Source organism: Muscardinus avellanarius (genome assembly GCF_963383645.1).
Source record: "Muscardinus avellanarius genome assembly, chromosome: 4".
Taxonomy (NCBI): Eukaryota; Metazoa; Chordata; class Mammalia; order Rodentia; family Gliridae; genus Muscardinus; species Muscardinus avellanarius.
The window spans coordinates 161,517,257-161,535,074 of record NC_137789.1 but is presented as its reverse complement, the minus strand read 5'-3'; the positions used below and the strand labels follow the sequence as shown (position 1 = coordinate 161,535,074).

Here is a 17,818-nt window from a genome sequence, read left to right as displayed (position 1 = left end):
CCGACTCAGGGCACGTCCTGGCCTTTCTGCCCGGCCCACCCAAGCTGCCACCCTTGGCCAGGGCACAGGGAGCTCGGAGCCAGCCACCCTCCCAGCTACTGGCTGTTTCCCTCAGCCCCTCCCCCAGCCGCCAGGTGGTATTGACCAAATATCTGTTTACAGACAGCCCTCCAAATCCCAGGCTTCCATAACCTGCTTGGACCAAGCAATACTAAAAAACAAAAACTACCTGTGTTGAACACCCACAGACTTCTCACTTGTCCTATTCCATATACAATACAGCGTGACGACTGTCTACACAGCGTTTGCATCCTAGTAGGTATTCTAAGTAATCAGACATGTTAAGTAGACAAGAGTATGTGCCTAGGGTCTGTACAAATACTACACGTGTGTGTGTGTGTGGTGTGTGTGTGTGTGTGTGTTTACTTATTTGGGTTCTGGGGATTGAACCCAGGGGCATTCTACCTCTGAGCCTATTTGAGTATTTCACTGAGTTGCTGAGGCTGGTTCTAAACCTGTGATCCTCCTGCTTCAGCCTTTCCAGTTCTGGAATTCCAGGCATGCTCCGCCACACCCGGCTCTACACAACCCTACATAAGGGATCGACTGGCACAGAGCTTGGCATGCAGGGGTTCTGGAACCACCAAGGGATGGCTGTGTTTTAGATACATAAAGGTGCCAGTGACACCTGATACAGAGACTTGCACCAGATCCTCAGAGGTTCCCTGCCCCGCCACACGGGCCCAGCATTCTCTGCCCTCGCGGGCGATGGCTTTCCTTGTTGTCCCAGCCTGGGTGCTAATAGTGCCTCTTTCACTGTCCAGAGTGTCCAGACATAAGTACGAGTGCCCTCCACCCCACCGGCCCAGCCCCGTGGCCTGCCCCCTGCTGACCGCCCTGCCCCAGCCTTCCAGGCTCCAGGCCAGCAGACTCATCCCTGCCTTCTGCTTCCCCATCCCCCCGGGGCTCCTCTGTCCTGGCAGGGGCTCAGCTCCAGGGCTACCTCTGTGGGTGTGACTCCAGCCCCGTGCAGGACGCCGCTGCTTCTGCCTTCCCCTTGCCTCCTTCCCGCCCCTCCACAGGACCACTCACAAGGGCCCCTCACAAGGCTGCTCAGTAAGCTTGCCCTGGGCGGGCTTGGCCAGGAGCCCTACACTGCACACAGGGGCCTCCCTCCCCAGGCCCTCTCCCAGGCAGACCAGGATCCCGGCTGCCTCTCCAAAGCTTTGTAAAGCAGGGTTGCTGCACATCCCCGTGCCACCGCCCCGCATCCTGAGCTCCCAGCCCGGCTCCTCTGCACAGCCTGGCCAAGGCGGCTGCTCTGGTCCTGGCGCAGGAGGGAGGAGCAGGGCAGGGGCAGGGCCAGGGCAGGGCCCGAGCTAGCACTGCAGAGGGCTGCTGCCTCCTGACTCCGCATCACAGGTCCATGCTGGATTCCTTGCAGATATCAGAACCGATCACGACTCTTCTGTTTTGATTTTGTGGCACTGAATATTGAACCCAGGGGCATTCTATCTCCGAACTACATTCCCAGCCCCATTTTATTTTTATTTTGAAACAGGGTCTCACTAAGTTGCTGAGTATTGTGGTAAATTCCTGAGGCTAGTCTTGAACCTGGGATCCTGTTGTCTCAGCCTCACAAGTACTGGGATTACAAGCCTGCACCACCATGCCCGGCTATAACTTTTTTGTGCGTGTATGGTGCTTGGGAAGGAACCCAGGGGCATTCTACCTCTGAGCAACACCCCCGGCCCTATTTTTTTTTTCTTTATTTTGAAACAGGGTCTCACTAAATTGCAGAGGGCCTCACTAAATAGGTGAGGCCGTTCGCAAATGGGATCCTCCTGTCTCAGCCTCCCAAATGCTGGGATTACAAGTGTGCCTACCACACCGGCTTATGACTCTTTTTTTATGCAGCCAGGAGGTTACTAAGCAAGAGGAGGTCAGGTAAGTTGGAGGCTAAGCAGCTGGCCCAGAGTAACCTCTGCCTGCCACCGATTTGTGGCCTCAGGGAGGCTGCCTTTGCTGGCAGGGAGGGAGGGGCGAGAGAATTACAGCCAGGACTGAACACCACCCACCTGCCAGGGTTCCCTCCAACCCGTGGGTCGGGACCCACTGTGGACACTGCGAAGTCAGCGGCCTTTCCAGGGGAGAACTGGGAAAAGCCCCAGAGCCCGGCATACAGGCTGTGTGGACGACTGTGCACCAGGCCGAGGCTGTCCTGTCCACTTCCCTCGGGTCTGAGGGACCCCCACACGCCACCTCCCTCCGGGGAGCTGTCTGTCCTGAGCCGCTGTAAAAGCCTTTGGGGACTTCTGGGAGGAGGGTAGCTCCCCTGCAAAGACCTGCCCACGCCCCTTGGAGCAGGGCCTCTGAGGAGCTCCCCAGGCAGTGGGCAAGGAGAGAGGTGGGCGGGGCCTATGGACTGGGGGGGCCAGGGGTGGTGGAAAGGGAGAGGTGGGCGGAGTCCATGAGCTCCAGAGGCGGTGGGCGGGGCCTCGGGCGTGGGGGGGGGGCGGCCCACCTTGCTCTTCTCCTGCTGCAGCTCGATTTGAATGTCCGTGAGCTTGGCCCGCAGCTCCTCGTTGGCGGCCTGCAGCGCAGCCAGAGCCCCTGCCTTGTCCCCCTGGGCTCGGCTGCCCGTGCCCTTCTTTGACATGGTGAGGCCGGACGGCCAGAGGGACGCCCAGGGGCGGTGCTCCGTCTGGGCTGCGGTGTCCGCGCCAAGCTCCAGCGGTGTCGCCTCGGCTGTGTCTCTGCTACATCTTCCCGCTCACCTGGAGGGAAAGCACAGGGAGTGAGCAGATGCGCGTGGCTGGACACCCGCGGTGCCGGCGGGAGCCCAGGCCTGCCGCTGGGGCTCAGGTGCTGGGGACCCACCCAGACCACAAGGGCCACCTGCCCTGTGCAGTCCCCAGGAGTGGACCGTGTGCCTGGCCCATCGTGCGCCTCGGGTGCGGGGTGTTCCTCACGGGAGGGACAAGCGGCCAACCCTGCTGAGGGGCAGCAGCACCTGCCCACCCCGGCAAGGCCAGAGTGGGTGTAAGGGAAGGGGCCGGGGCTTCCTGGGCTAGGTGGCCATGTTTGTGCCTCTCAACTGACAGGGGCCACGGAAGGGGATGAAAGTTCTGAGATGCTAGGACTCGCTGGGCAGGCCAGCCATACCAGCACAGCAGGAAGGGCCACGCAAGCCTTGGACCAGGAACCCCACTGGCCTCCTCCCTGGGCCCCAGCCCTGCGGGCAATTCACTGCTATGCCAGGGTCTTTAGCCACCTTGGGTGCTGCCCAGCTCAGCCACCCTAAATCCAAAGCCTCCAACCAGGCTGCTCTGCACCTGACGGCCCCTGCTGTCCAGCCTCTCCTAGGGGCCACATAAGCTGGGCCTGGCTCCCCCTGGTCCAGGAGCTGCATCGCCCTGCAAGTCAGTTCCAAACAGTTCTGTGGTAAGGAGAGTGGTTTCCTGGGACAACACAATTCCAGGAAGCCCCAGAGTCCTGACACAGCTGTATCCTCTCAGCCCCTCCTCCTCCCCAGCCCCTCCTCCTCCCAGCCCCTCCTCTTCCCAGCCCCTCCTCCCAGCAGCTCCTTTTGGTCAAGCAGGGGCTAAGGCAAGCTAAGCTCCTGCCAGTCCTTTGGGCCTGCACAGCCCGCGGTTCCCAGGCCCCCGGCAAGGGCCTCCTTCCCCATCTCGACGGCTCTTCCCAGCGGAGGAGAGGCGCTTCTCCCACCCATCCTTGCTTACATTTTCCTTGGCCTGTCACTGGCAGCCGGCAGGACACATGGACCCTTCCATACTGCGTGGTGGCAGGAGCCAGGAGCCCAGCTACCCAGCCCTCCTGTCGCGCGGCCTGGGGAGGAGATACCCAGGAAGGGCGCTCCAGGCGCCCCGGCTGGCTCTCCTTTCCTGTTGCCCACAGCACCCGCCCGGCATAATGCGGGGCTGGAGGAGGGGCCAGCACTGGTTCAGGGAAGGCTGTGCCAGGCGTGGGGTGGCAGGGAAGCCCCGTGGGGTCCAGGCAGGGAGTGGGGATGGTCTTAGAGACACCGGGAAAGGGAAGGGCACCTCCACCCAGCGCCACGGAGCGTGGGGCCTTCCAGGAGCCGAGGGGCTGCTCTGGCTGCAGCTGGCTGGGTGCCAGGCAGGGTGGTGTCAGGGCCCGGGCCTTTCCTCTGGGGCCGGGGGAGAGGGGGTGCTGTGCAGGGCTTGAGCCCAGTGTCCAGCACAGGCCGAGGGGCTGGAGGGGCTGAGGTGCAGCTGGGAGCTCCACCGCAGAGGGGTGAGGCCTGCCTCCTTCCCCTCCATTACTGCCCAGGAAATGGGGGGGCTGCACGGCAAAGGCCAAGAGTCAAGGTTCAGATGCGGGTGAGAAGGGAGAACCCACAGAAGGGAAAGAGGAGGGCAGAGAGGGCTCCTGGGCTCTGCACCACCAGGGTGGGAATAAGGAAGGCAGGTTGGAGGGAAGGCGCTAAGGCAGCTTTGCTGCGGCTCAGTCAGAGCCCGCCCTGAAGAGAGAGCCAGGCACACCTAAGTTCCATGCAGTGACTCCGCCCACCGCGGAGCAAGTGACTCCGCCCACCGCGGAGCACACAGAGGCCATCAGCCAGCTGGAGGTACCTGCCCTGGCCAGACCCTTCCTGTCTTTCTTTCTTTCTTTCTTTCTTTCTTTCTTTCTTTCTTTCTTTCGTACTGGGGATCAAACCCATGGATGTTCTACCTCCAAGCTACACTCCAGCCCTTCTTATTTTTTATATTAGAACAGAGCCCAATACTTGGGAGGCTGAGAGAGGAGGATCACAGGTTCGAGGACAGCCTCAGCAACTTAGGAGACTGACTCTCAACAGACTAGCAGGACACTTTCTTTCCTCTTCACAGCTCAGCCCACCAAGGCAGGCTGGATCTGCAGTGGAGGCAGGAGCCAGCAGTGGGCGGGGCAGGGAAGGGCTGGAGGTGCACCAGCGCCCCCCAGGACTGGGGCCCCGAAGCCAGAGCTGCCCCTTCCTGGGGAACTACAGCCAGCACCGCGAGAGCCCAGATGCAAGGCCCTTGAGCTTGGGGATGCTCCCGGGCTGCTGGTCAGCTTGGCCCAGCCAGGGCTGCAAGTGCCAGGGGCAGGTGTCGCAGGGACCACTCAGGGAGGCAGGGGCGGAGGACTGCCAGCCCCTGGGGGGCACATGGCAGGCTGGCAGGGACGTCACAGGTGAGGGCTCTCTCAGGCACCTGTGAACTGCAGTGCACTGGGCGGACCTGGCATGAGAGTGCAGAATGCTGGGCGGTTGAAAGACCTGCCACGGTGCATTTCCTGCAGGGAGCCGTCAAGAGCGGGGCTGTCGGGAAGGCCTGGTGCATGTGGGGCGCGTGGGGCTCCTTCCCTTGGCGGGCACAGAGTGAAGCTCACCATCAACTTAAGACTGGGCGGGTGGGGCTCCTTCCCCTTGGCGGGCACAGAGTGAAGCTCACCATCAACTTAAGACTGCATTTTTCATACTTTCACTGGGGAAGTCATTAAATTAATAGCACCGACTGCCATCCTTTGTTTCGGGGTCTCCAAGGAGGTAATAAATCTACTTTCAAGGCTGCAGTAGAAGGATCCTGCTCAAGCTGCTTTACCAAGGGCGGGAGCTTTAGCTGGTGGGCGGGACACAGCTTAATGGCTGGTGAAAGTGCTTCTGCCTGGGTTAATCACCAGGTAAACCTCAAAGCCGACCCTAACCCACCAGAGGCTGGTGGGGAGCCGCCTCCCCCAGGTCTCTGCTGGCCCTGGGTTTATTTAGCCTCCAACTGTTCACCACTGCAGGCAGGAATGATAATGCTGCCCCTTGCCTAGCACCCAGGGAAGCCTAAGTCTCCAGCTTCCTTCAGGGAGGAAGGCCTTCATCACACTGGTACCCAAAGGTCCTGTTTGAGGTAAGAATGGACAGTGACCGATGCTTCCTAAGAACACTACGCCTTCTACAGGCTCTCCAAGGGCCTGGACACGTGGGTGTGCCGCACGTGAGCCCAGCTCAGTGGTGGCTGTGACCTGGAGCCATCACTCAGCTCAGGGCCTGCAGGAAGTCCTGGGTGAGAATGAGACCCCAGCCCAGCCCACGGTCCACACCCAAGGCCAAGGCCACGGTGACCCAGAATGGTGCGAGCTAATTCAGGGAAAGTGTAGACGTTTGTAAGATTCGGGGTCCTTTCTTCCCACACTCCTAACTGAGAGGAACAGGAAACAGCCAGAAACGAAGCGGGTGGAAAGATGAGATAGGCAGGTGGGAAGGTAGGTCAAGAGATGATGGTGGATGGACGGACGGATGGACGGATGGACAGATGAGCTCTCCTCTTTCTTCTTCCTATCACATTACATCTATTCTTCCTGCCTCTCCTGAAAGTTCAATTAATGTCTAGATGAGGGCTAGACATTAATAAGGAACTTTTTATTATGTTACTGAAAAGTAAATGTCATCTTGCGTTGACGTGGATCCAGACTTCTCTGTATCTACCTAAGAGACATGTAACACTGTGCCCTGTGGCTGAGCCCTCCCTGAACCTGCTCTAAAAGGCTGCAGTCAGCGCCAAGACCACGAGCCAAAAAGAAGGGCCTGCTGAGCCCAACAGCCTGCCCCACCACACAGGCCTGAGCCTCGGCAACTTGACCAGGGAGACAGAACTGGAGGACCTGTGCTTGGGTGGCTGAGACAAGAGGATCGCAGGTTCACGGCCAGCCTCAGCTACTTAGTGAGGCTCCAGCAACTAGTGAGACCCTGCCTCAAAATAAAGAAGAAAAATAGGGTTAGGGGTGCAGCTTGGAGGTAGAATGCCCCTGGGTTCAATCCCAAGCACTACAAAAAAAAAACAAAAAAAAAAAACAACTGCTTAGAATCAGTATTGTGCAAATACAATTTAGGGGAAAGTGGTATAGTGGTTGATTCTGAGTATTCTCTGTGAGAGGTAGCAAGAATAGATGCTCGGGCCCTTTTTAAGAATGATGTTAGCTTATACACAGGGTGCAGGCTGCCGTTAGTAGAAGCTGGGAAATGAAACCGCAGCTGCTGGCTCCATCCCCACCTGTTTAGGAGGACTCAGGATGACTCCGCCCAATCTCCAGCCGTTACTTTCAAAACAGCTCTAGGGAAAAAAAAGGGACCTACTCAGGATGGTAACCTGAGAAACCCAGTTGACTCTCTATATAGATATATAATTAGCTATAGATCTCAACGTGGGAGTCCTTTGAACATGCATTTCATGTGTTAGCTTGGTTAAAGGAAGCGGGACACTGGCATTGTGCGGTTGCCTCTGGTCCTGATGGACTAACTTCCCGTCTGCATTCTGCACACAGGAGCCAGGCCGGCTCTGCCAGCTCAGAGCCAGTGCTGCCTTCTCGTTCCCTTGCAGGCAGGTATAAAGCGGCCTGCGGTTCTTGGAAGTCCTGGAGCTCCTTCTACGGATATGGGCTGACCTTCGCCAAGTTTGCCCCGCAGAGTTCAAGTTTGATTTTGTCTATCTTGATTTCGTTTAGCTACCAAGAAAAAATATACTCCAAGCCAGGCGTGGTGGTGCACGCTTGTAATCCCAGCGCTTGGGAGGCAGAGACAGGGGGACTGCGCAGGTTCAAAGCCAGCAGCGCTGGCTTAAGAGACCCTGTTTTCAAATTAAAAAAAGAAAAATAGGTCTGGGAGTGTAGCCCGGAGGTAGAAGGGTTTCCAGGAACCCCAGTACCACCAAAAACTTAAAAAAATAAAAATAAATGTACACTATCTTAAGTCACTGAGATGATGGCAATTTGTTAAAGCAACAATAGGAAGCCAATGCAAATAGCAGGTTCTGTTTCTCCAGCACAAAGTCAGCACCTTCCAGATGGGATAGAGCTGCCGTGGGATCCAGCCAGACCACTCCTGGGGATCTTCCCAAAGGGACTAAGCAGAGAACTACAACACGTGTGCAGAGCAGCACCATTCACGGGGGCCGAATGATGAACCAGCCCAGGTGTCCATCAGCAGAGGAACATTTCACAAAGCTGCGGGGTGTACACACAGTGGAGTTCTGCTCAGTAATAAGGAACATAATAATGTCATTTGAGGAGAATGGGTGGCCCTGGAGAATATTATGTTACATGAGATCAACCAGTCACCGGAAGTGAAGAGTCAGGGTTTCTCTGTTGTGGGTAGCTAGGGCGTGATCAGGACACCAGAGGGGCTTCAGATAATGAGGAGTGACCTCATGGAGCCGGGGCAGTGGCCTGGGGAGGGGGAGGATCCGTGCAGGACTTACATATGTACACATGTGAGAACACTGATGTCAACCTCAGCGCCCTGTAGGGGAAGAGGGGAGATGGGAGGGCGCCAGGGAAGCCCCCCAAGCGCAGTGTGCACCAGGGCCACCGTCAGTGTGATTTACACGCTATGACGGGAGACTGTACTGCACCAACGAAAGTGTGTAAAAAACATCAGTGCATACTAACATCACGTGTCAGCACGCACCTCTCCTCTCCTGGCTCAGGTTTCATTTTGGTAATCAAGCCACTGTGTGTTTAAAGAAAGAGATTTCAATCCTAAAAACACAGATGACAACAAGGGCAATGAATTCAGTGCAAGCCCCAGAGGAGCAGAACCCTGCTCACAAGCTACTCGGGCAGGGACACAGGTCCAAGTCCCCGCAAGGCATGAGCCTGGTTCAGCCCAGCCAACACCTGCAACCCAGCAGCCTCACGGTCACCAGCCGCTTGCTTGAGAGTGGCCAGGTCTGCTTCCCTGCGGGGCCGCAGACTCCCACCAGTGTATTGTGGGATGGAAGGCCACGGAGAGGCTGGAGCCAGGGCGATGGGTTACACCACACTCAGCCTGCCTGTGCCTCCCGGGCACGCCACCGGGATGGCCTGCAGGCAGACCCAGTTCACAACGGGCAGTGAGGTGGCAGATGAGCCACCGTCCTCAGGGCTGGTATTCAGTCTCCAGGAGACCCAGCAAGCCATGCAGTCAGGAAGATTGCAACGGAGATGCCAAGCAAGCATCTGACATAGGCCCAGAGGGGAACCACAAACTTTACCTCTAACGTCAACATAATTTCTCTGGTAATTTTCCTAAATTGGGGGCGGACCCTTCATGAATGGCTAGGGACTGAAAAGGATCAGTTGGTTCTAAAGCAGGCCCTACCTTCCACATAAGAATGGAATGTGGGCAAGGGAAGAGATGATTCATAAGTATTGAGATGACTGGCTGCCTGGCTGTGAAAGAAAAAGCTGTGAAATATTGCCTTTCTACCATCAAATTCCGAGTGGATTAAAGAGAATTAAGGGCAAAAAAAAGAATCAAAGCTTAAAACTACTGGGAGGGAGTGAAAACGAGCATTTATCAAATCTCTGGAGAGGAGAGCCTTTCTAGGCTTAAAGAAGATAAAAGGAATTCACAAAGGGAAGATCAATGGCTCCTACCGCATAAGACGTCACAGGTCTTTATTACATGTGTGGTGCAATTAGGAGGCAAAACAAGTGGAAACAGTGTCTGCAGGAAATAAAACAAACAGTGAGTATCTTCCCTGTGTTAGCAGGTGGCGAAATTTAATAACAAAGACAGCAGGACCTCACCAGATACACCAGGAACTTCCAGAAGAGATCATTTACAAGAAGTATGAGGAAAACCTCCTCTGCTTAAGACGTAGGACATTACCCGATGGTGCCACGCTCACCCTGAAAACCAGACAAAGCCCCACAATCTCTTCCCTGGAGCCCGTCAAAGAGCCCACGGCGCTCAGGGGGCTGAGTTGAAGATGGTGGCAAGTCCCTGAGACCGTCACGGGTCCTGCGTGCCTTTGCAGAGCACAGGAAAAGAAGAAAGAAGAAACCGGCCCCACTCTTAACAAACTCCTAAGGGCCAAACGTGGGCGAGCAGCAAGGTGGGAAGAGTTGGGAACCCAGACCACCCGGAGCCAGGGCCGCGGGACTGAGATGAGTGAAATAAGTCACGCGCCGACCCGGGGAAAAGTAAATCCCCAAGTAGCTATGATGAGTGGAAAAACACGTCAAACAGAGAATATATAAGCTGGGCGTGGTGACACACACTCATAATCCCAGTGCTTGGGAGCAGAGACAGGAGGATCGCACAGGTTGGAAGCCAGCCTCGGCTACTTAGTGATACCCTGTCTCCAAATAAACTATAAAATAGGGCTGGGGGCATAGCCCAGAGGTAGAAGGCCCCTGGATTCTATTCCAAGTACCAAAAAATGTGTATGTATATACATATACATATATATAATAAATGTACATTATGTATATGTATATATTATCTATATATATATGATGTTTCTATGCAATTCTAGAAAACAGATCTACAGTGACAGAGGTGTGCCCCCCGCCAGGGGAGAGCAGGTGCAGGGTTACAGAGCAGCAGGACAGTTTTAGAGGTGAGACAGAGTTCATTATCTTGGCTGTAGTGATGGGTTGCAGGTGTGTACATATGACAAAACATCATTTGATCATAAAAAAGAAGCCCCAAAGCCATATTGCATGCTAACCCTGTTGTCCTGGTTGCCACTTCTGAGAAGGGGAACTGGAGAGGTTCTCTGGGAAAGCACTTGGATAATGTGCGTCAAAAGCCTTCAAGCTGTTCCTAACTTTTATTTTTATTTTTTTATTTTTTTGTGGTACTAGGGGTGGAAATCAGGGGCTTTCTACCTACAGGCTATACTCCCAGCCATATTTTATACTTTATTTGGAAACAGGGTCTCACCAAGTTGCTGAGAGCCTCACTAAGTAGCTGAGGCTGGCTTCGAACCTGTGCGCTCCTCCTGTCTCAGCCTCCCAAGGGCTGGGATTACGAGCATGCGCCACCATGCCCGGCTGCTCCTAACTTTTAACTGAGCAGTTCCTTAGCAAGGTCTCTGCCCCAAAGAGGAAACTCTAAATACAAAGAAAGCTTTATGCTCAGAGACGGTGAAGGCACTATTTTGTACAATAATGAAAACTGGAAAACAATCTAGACACTTAAAAATTAGGCAAACTTGCCAGGTGTGGTGGCGCACGCTTGTAATCCCCACGCTTGGGAGGCAGACACAGGAGGATCATGCAGGTTCGAGGCCAGCCTCGCTGGCTTAAGAGACCGTGTTCCCAAATAAAAATATAAAATAGGTCTGGGAATATAGCCCGGAGGTAGAAGGGTTCCATCCCCAGTACCACACACACAAAAAAAAAAATTAGGCAAACTTCTGAATAAAGAAATCTTATACAAGCTTAAAGAATTCTTTTTTTTTTTATAGTGACAACATTTATTAAATCATTCAGCCAAGGACACAAACACAAAACACTTCTTAATTTAAGGAAAGTAAGAAACAGGCAATTCCTAGAGTACTAGTGTTATATAACCTTCACCTACAGTAAAAATTAGGCCATTCAATCATTTTGGTCATCTTCCCAGTCCTTCCTTCCACTTGGAGGCTTGGGTCCACCTGCGTTTTTGCCATGATGACCTGATCTACTCTAAGTACAATGACTACAGCATTAGTAGCCTATTTGATAGCCCAATATTTTCCTAGGTAAGTATCTAGAACACCAGCTTCCAACATGTCCTTTACAGCAGGAACCTCAGCCTCGATATCTAATCCAACATTTTTGTTTTCTTGGTGAACTGCATAAAGTTTAGAGATTATTTCATCGGCCTTAACTCCAGTGTTTTCTGCCAATGCCCGAGAAAGAGCTTCAAATGCCTCGGCAAACTTCTTAATAGCATACTGTTCGAGCCCAGGACACGTCTCTCCATATGAAGTGATCTGCTTGGCTAACTCAATTTCTGTGGCTCCACCTCCAGAGTCAGGGAAAATAGACACACGTGCCTGCGCAGTAAGCGTGGCCAGAAAGGCTTCGTTACCCTATCGTTTGCTCATCATGGAGGTTCGAGGTGGGGCTGACACCTCATCAACATCTCAAAGGTTTTTTGCAGAACAACATACTAAATCAGGAAGAATCTCATGGGCTTTTCTGCCGGCAATTTCATAGCCTCCTCTGACCTCTGAAACTGACAGACCGATCCTCAGAAGTTCTTCAGCTAAGTCCAGAGGAGCTCCAGCAAATACCAAAACAAAGTCTGTGCCACCTCCACCCTCCCGTTCTTGCGTATGAGCGGCCATTACGACCCTCTCTGCAGCGGGGGCTGTACCCCTACCTCTGTGAAGTAGCCGCCGCACCATCTGTCACGAGCAACTTCTCCAAGTGGTTGATAACCACTGGTCCACATGCAGCACGAGGAGGAGTTTGAGCAAGCTCCTTGCATGCCTGGATATTTCTATACACAGCCTCTTCTAATCCTGAAAAATGTTTCACTCCCTCCTTGAGCATCTGAGCAAAGCCCGGGGCCTTGGGGACGTGACGCGCCATGGCCGGCTTGCAGAGAACCGTTCACGTGCTCGATCGGAAGAGCCGGAGGAAGCCCCAGCTTAAAGAATTCTTAGTAGGAACTTGTTCCAAAAAAATAAGTGTCCTAGCCGGGCGTGGTGGCGCACGCTTGTAATCCCCACACTTGGGAGGCAGAGACAGGAGGATCGCGCAGGTTCGAAGCCAGCTGCGCGCACTGGCTTAAGAGACCCTGTTTCCAAATAAAAATGTAAAAATAGGTCTGGGAGTGTAGCCCAGAGGTAGCAGGGCTTCCAGGAACCCCAGTACCACAAAAAAAAAAAAAGTGTCTTATATAAGGGGAAAAGCAGAAAATGAGACTTACAGAACAATCATAACAATGTGCAGGGAAAACTACACAACATGAAAAAGTTATTCTAGAATTTTAACAATTGATCTATGGGTACTGAAAGAATATAATTTTTATTTTTCATTCCTATGTGTGTGTGTGTGTGTGTGTGTGTGTGTGTGTGTGTGTGGTACCGGGGGTGGAACCCAGAGGCTTTCTACCTCCGGGCTATACTCACAGACCTATATTTTATTTGGAAACAGGGTCTCACCAAGTTGCTGAGAGCCTCACTAAGTAGCTGAGGCTGGCTTTGAACCTGTGCGATCCTCCTGTCTCGGCCTCCCAAGCATGGAGATTTCATTCCTATATTAAAAAAAAATTATAATGTAGGCCGGGCGTGGTGGCGCACGCTTGTAATCCCAGCGCTTGGGAGGCCGAGACAGGAGGATCGCACAGGTTCGAAGCCAGCCTCAGCTACTTAGTGAGGCTCTCAGCAACTTGGTGAGACCCTGTTTCCAAATAAAATACAAAATAGGTCAGGGGGTTTAGCCCAGAGGGAGAAGGCCCCTCGGTTCCATCCCCAGTACCACAGACAATTATAATGTAAACATACTAATTGTATAAAAGGGAGAAAAAACTATTTCAGAAGGAAAACACTTCTGAGGACATTTTTAGAACTGCAAGACACCCAGTGCCCCACTAGTGCCCAGAAAAGACCCCTGGTGTCTGAGAGGCGGGGTCGGGGCGCAGCTGCCTGGGAGCCCAGGGTGGCAGATGTGCTGAGTGCAGGTAGGTGGAGGCCTGTGTTTCTGCACCACTCACCAGTCAGGCAGAAGAGAAACCATTCCTTTTCCCCATGAAGCCTGTCCACAAGCTCTCAGTGGCCCTGCGCAGACCACAGCAAGGGCTCAGGGCTCACTGAGAACAAGTTCCTCTCAAATGAGTGTCCCGAGCAACATGCCAAGGCGGGCACCGAGGCCCGTCTCAGAGGCCGATTCTCCCGTCCTTAGGACCTTCTTTTTTGATTGTGTGTGTGTGTGTGTGTGTGTGTGTGTGTGTGTGTGTGTCTTGTGCTGGGGATTGACCCAGGGGCCTTCTACCTCCAAGCTACACCTCCCCCAGCCTTGTTTTTTATTCTTTATTTTGAAACAGGGTCTCACTGAGTTGCAGAGGGCCTCACTAAGTAGCTAAGACTGGCCGTGAACCACGATCCTCCTGTCTCAGCCTCCTGAATGCTGAGATTACAAGTGTGCGCTACCACACCCGGCTCTCCTTTGGACCTTCTTAAATGAATGAATAAATGCATCCATAAAAGAAGGTAACAGGCCTTCGAGGAGCAGACAAGACCCACCCCACAGCAAAGCCGTCGTCAGCAGCAGAGTCCCTGAGCAGTACCTGGCGGGGGAGGCCAACCCCGTGAGGACGGGAGGCTCTGGGTGGAGCCCTCCCCAGTCAGTGTGTGAGAGCCACGGATGCCGGGAGGACGGCTGTCGCTAAGCTTGGACACCACTGGCCACTGCTGCTCCCACGTCGCCTCCCCAGGGGCAGGAGCCTCTGCGGGCTCCAGCAGGAGTGGATCTGTGCTCTCAGCAGAGCATCATCCGAGCACTCAGTGAGCAATGGCTGGAAGGCCCCACGGAACCCATCTTGCCGATCCTCTCCTTCCCCCTCTGATACCGAAGCCATGTTGCGGCCTACAAAGGCCACACAATGGTGCTTTTTAATGAAACTGAAACGGGCCTGCCAGCTGGCATAACAGGGAGCTGACCACGGCAACCCGTGGCCAGTTCTCAACCGTGAGCAGCAGGCACCTTTGCAGACATCCCCGGGAGCTCCAGAGCAGCCTGGGTTTTAAGCCATTACCGAACCCAAGACCCACAAGGATGTGCAGACACGCCTCCAGGCCCTTCCTTCCCTGGTCACTGAGGTAACGCGGGCCCTCACCTGACCTGGAAACCGTAGAGCTAGGTCAGGATAGGCTTCCCTCAGAGGCCTCTGGACGCCTCGCCCGCCCAGGCTCCCCACAGCCCGCCACCCCGACTTCCACAGGCAGGAAGACCGGGCACGCCCCAAAGTCACAGCCACAGTCACCCTGGGTCCAGCAATGACCAGGAGAAGCCCAGGCCTAGGAGCGGCCGCGCTTGATGAGTTCACAGGACCTCGTAAAGCCACGTGGGGTGGGGCTCCTCCTCCCCAGGTCAAGCCCTGGCGCCAGCAGCTACAGGCCCTAACCTGGAGTCAGCCGCACGCCGAGCACTGAGGTGCCCTCCATCTGCCAGGACTGAACACACAAGTCCTTCCCCTGGGCTGGCCTCCCTGCACTGGGCTTGGCCAGGTTTTCCTCATGACCAGTCTTCTGTGCACTGATGTGGTTTCCCTGGCGCCCTGCCCCTGAATCTGCCTGGAAAGACCCTGGGGCGGGCTTCTGTTGCATTGTGTGTGTGTGTGTGTGTGTGTGTGTGTGTGTGTGTGTGTGTTCTGGGGGTGGAACCCAGGGGTTTTCTACCTCGGGCTACACTCCCAGACCTATTTTATACTTTATTTGGAAACAGGGTCTCACTAGGTTGCTGAGAGCCTCACTCAGTAGCTGAGGCTGGCTGTGAACCCAGATCCTCCTGTCTCAGCCTCCCAAGCGCTGGATTACGAGCGTGCCCGCCAGGCCCAGCTCGCTGCAGTGCATAAACTCCACCAAGAGCCACAGCTGCGTCAGCTCTGAGGGTCCTTCCAGAAGGCACAGGGCAGCAGGGCCCTGCCTGCTTCTGGTGGAGAAGCGCCCTACAGGCAGGGCAGGCATCGGCGTCCAGCTCTGGGGCGTGAGCTGAGGCCCTGACGCACAGCTCACACCACCAAAAAGCAACACAGGGGCCGTGTTCTGAGAGAAGCCCCTGTCCAGGGCCCCCAGGGCAGCAGCACAGGCTACTCATCCAGACACACTGTCCCCGTGGCCGGGGACCTGGACTTTATCATCCCAGTACCAAGCAGGGCTGTTCAGGGTCTAGACGGGAAATGACCACCACCCCAACTCGCCCAGCTTGCATGTCTAGAAAGCAAGGGATAAAAGCCAGTAAGATGTGGCATCTGTCCTGACGGAATTCCCAGGTCCCAGCAGCTTGTGGTCAACAGCAACCTTCTGAGAATTTCCACAGGAAGTCTGTTCTTCCCTTCCAAAGTATGAGGCCGAAGCAGCCCTCCTGTCCTTCCTGAGCACTCTCTCCCTGTGGGAACACTGCTGGTTAGCCGTGACCAGCCGAGGCCTTAAAGCGCGGGGTCTCCCTGGGTGTCTGCAGAGCGGCGGGAGCCAGCAAGGCCCCCTGGGTAGCGCCTCCCTTAGAGTTAATCACAGTGCCCTCCTTTCACAAGAACCAGGAGAAGGAAAATGTGGATACCACACGTGAACCAACACCCTCGGCCAGAGGCTGAGGGGCACCTGAGCCCTGTGCCCTGTGTGGGCGCTGGCCTCCCCCTCGCTGTGCTGGGGTGACGGGCTCCTTCTAAGGCCTGGGCCCTTTGCACCTCTCATGCGCCCCCAGAGCCAAGACTTGTTACTGCTCCTCTGTTCAAAGGCTTCCATCTACTGACGACCATCTCGAGACCCTGACCTCGGTTTTCAGTGAGAAAGGTCTACCTGTTTTGTGATCGATTCTCTCACATTAAGAACCAAGATGCCAGTGCGCACGGGCATGCACACCCCTGGCCTGCTTCACGGTCGCACGGCCACTCTCAGCCGCATCTCCATCGGCACCAGTCAGTAACTTAGTGATCTCCGCCACAGCCCTGCCGGCCCTGCCAACAGCGGAGACACTGAGGCACCCTTTAAATAACGATGAGTGCTCTCCAAGAAGAGCGAGGGGCGTCCCTCTGTGAGCTGGGGCTTCCCACCAACACGGGAGTTTCTGCACAAAAGCGGTATCAGTGGGCACTTTCTGATTCTTGGTTCAGTACTACAGCAAAGACACCGTCCAATCAAAGGGCGGGCAGGGGTGAGGACGTCAAGCTATGGACTACGCCTTCCCTGAAGAGCGAAAAAAGAAGCAAGTTTCCTCTGCCGCCGCCCGTTCGGGCAGGAACCGTGGGCCAGCAGAGGCTCCAGGCTGCGGCCAGCACTGCGGCACCAAGTGACAGCCGCACCCGGCGTCCCACCCACGCTGCCAGCGGACGCGCCCCAGCAGCGCACCTGTGATCAGCGGAATGCTTTAACTGGGATGCCCAGGCTAAGGCGCGGCGTGCCCGTGAAGCCGGCGCAAGCGCCCGCCTCTGCCCTGTTTCTTGCACACGTAGGGTGGCAGGTCCTCCAACTGAGAACTTTCCGGCACATACGTGTGATGCTAAATATAGCAGAGAAATCAAGCCAAACAGACCTGTGCAGAAAGACCTCCACCCCAGGTGTAAACAGCACCGAGCCTTTGCCGCATCAAAAACATTCTCCAGCCCGCCCAGCTGGCGCTCCTCCGGCCGTTCCTCATCTCCACTGTGGGAATCTTCCTCAGCCCGTCCAGCCTCCGCCCGCCGGCGTGTGCAAATCAGCTGGGAAGCTTCTATGACTCAGCAGAGAGCGCAGCTTTTATTTTTCAGATGGAATTTACCACGCGGCGACTCCGTCCAGGGGAGGAACTCTTTCCCAGCCGCTTCTCAGCAGAGCCGTTCAGTGGGGCAGCCGGAGCTCTCCCCACCCAGAGGCATCCTGGACCCGAGGAGGATGGAGGAAGCGGCAGAGGATGGAGGAAGCGGCAGTGCCGCCCGCCGGGGCCTGACGCCTCTCTGGGCCGCGTGGGGGAGGAGACACCCTGGGCTCCGGGGCTGGCCGCGTCCTCACGCGAGCCGAGGGCAGAGGGCCGCGGTCTGCAGCCTCCCAGCCTCCCGTGCTAACACACCGTAAGGTCAGTAAAGGAACACAGTTCCGACAAGGTCTTTTTTATCTTAAACGATGGGAGCGAGAAGGCGTTCACATCCCCTGAGCTCTGAGGAGGGAAATGCAGGGACCCCGCAAGGAGGACAGCACGCAGTCCTCGGCCTCGGGAGCGCAGGGGCGGCCGTAAGAGCAGGACCATGGCTTCCACGCAGCCGCCCTGACCACGAGGGCTGGCTGGGCCCGGTTTCCCAGCACCAGGACCACGCTGGGGCTCAGGCTGAGGCCCAGTGGAGGGTGCACGGGCACCTCCCGCCCTCGCC

At 55.5% G+C, this 17,818-nt stretch overlaps 1 protein-coding gene across 13 annotated transcripts in view; it reads right to left on the bottom strand.

Moving 5' to 3' along the window:
* Positions 1–2,659, bottom strand: part of JAKMIP3 (Janus kinase and microtubule interacting protein 3) — a gene marked incomplete at both ends in the record, with an annotated part of 53,168 nt that extends 50,509 nt beyond the window's left edge. For all 13 annotated transcript variants that reach the window (XM_080693921.1, XM_080693926.1, XM_080693928.1 and 10 more), the window contains one exon: positions 2,525–2,659. In XM_080693921.1, the coding sequence (XP_080550047.1) occupies positions 2,525–2,659 (135 nt within the window). The remainder of the gene's footprint in view (positions 1–2,524) is intronic.
* Between the last annotated feature and the right edge of the window lie 15,159 nt (positions 2,660–17,818).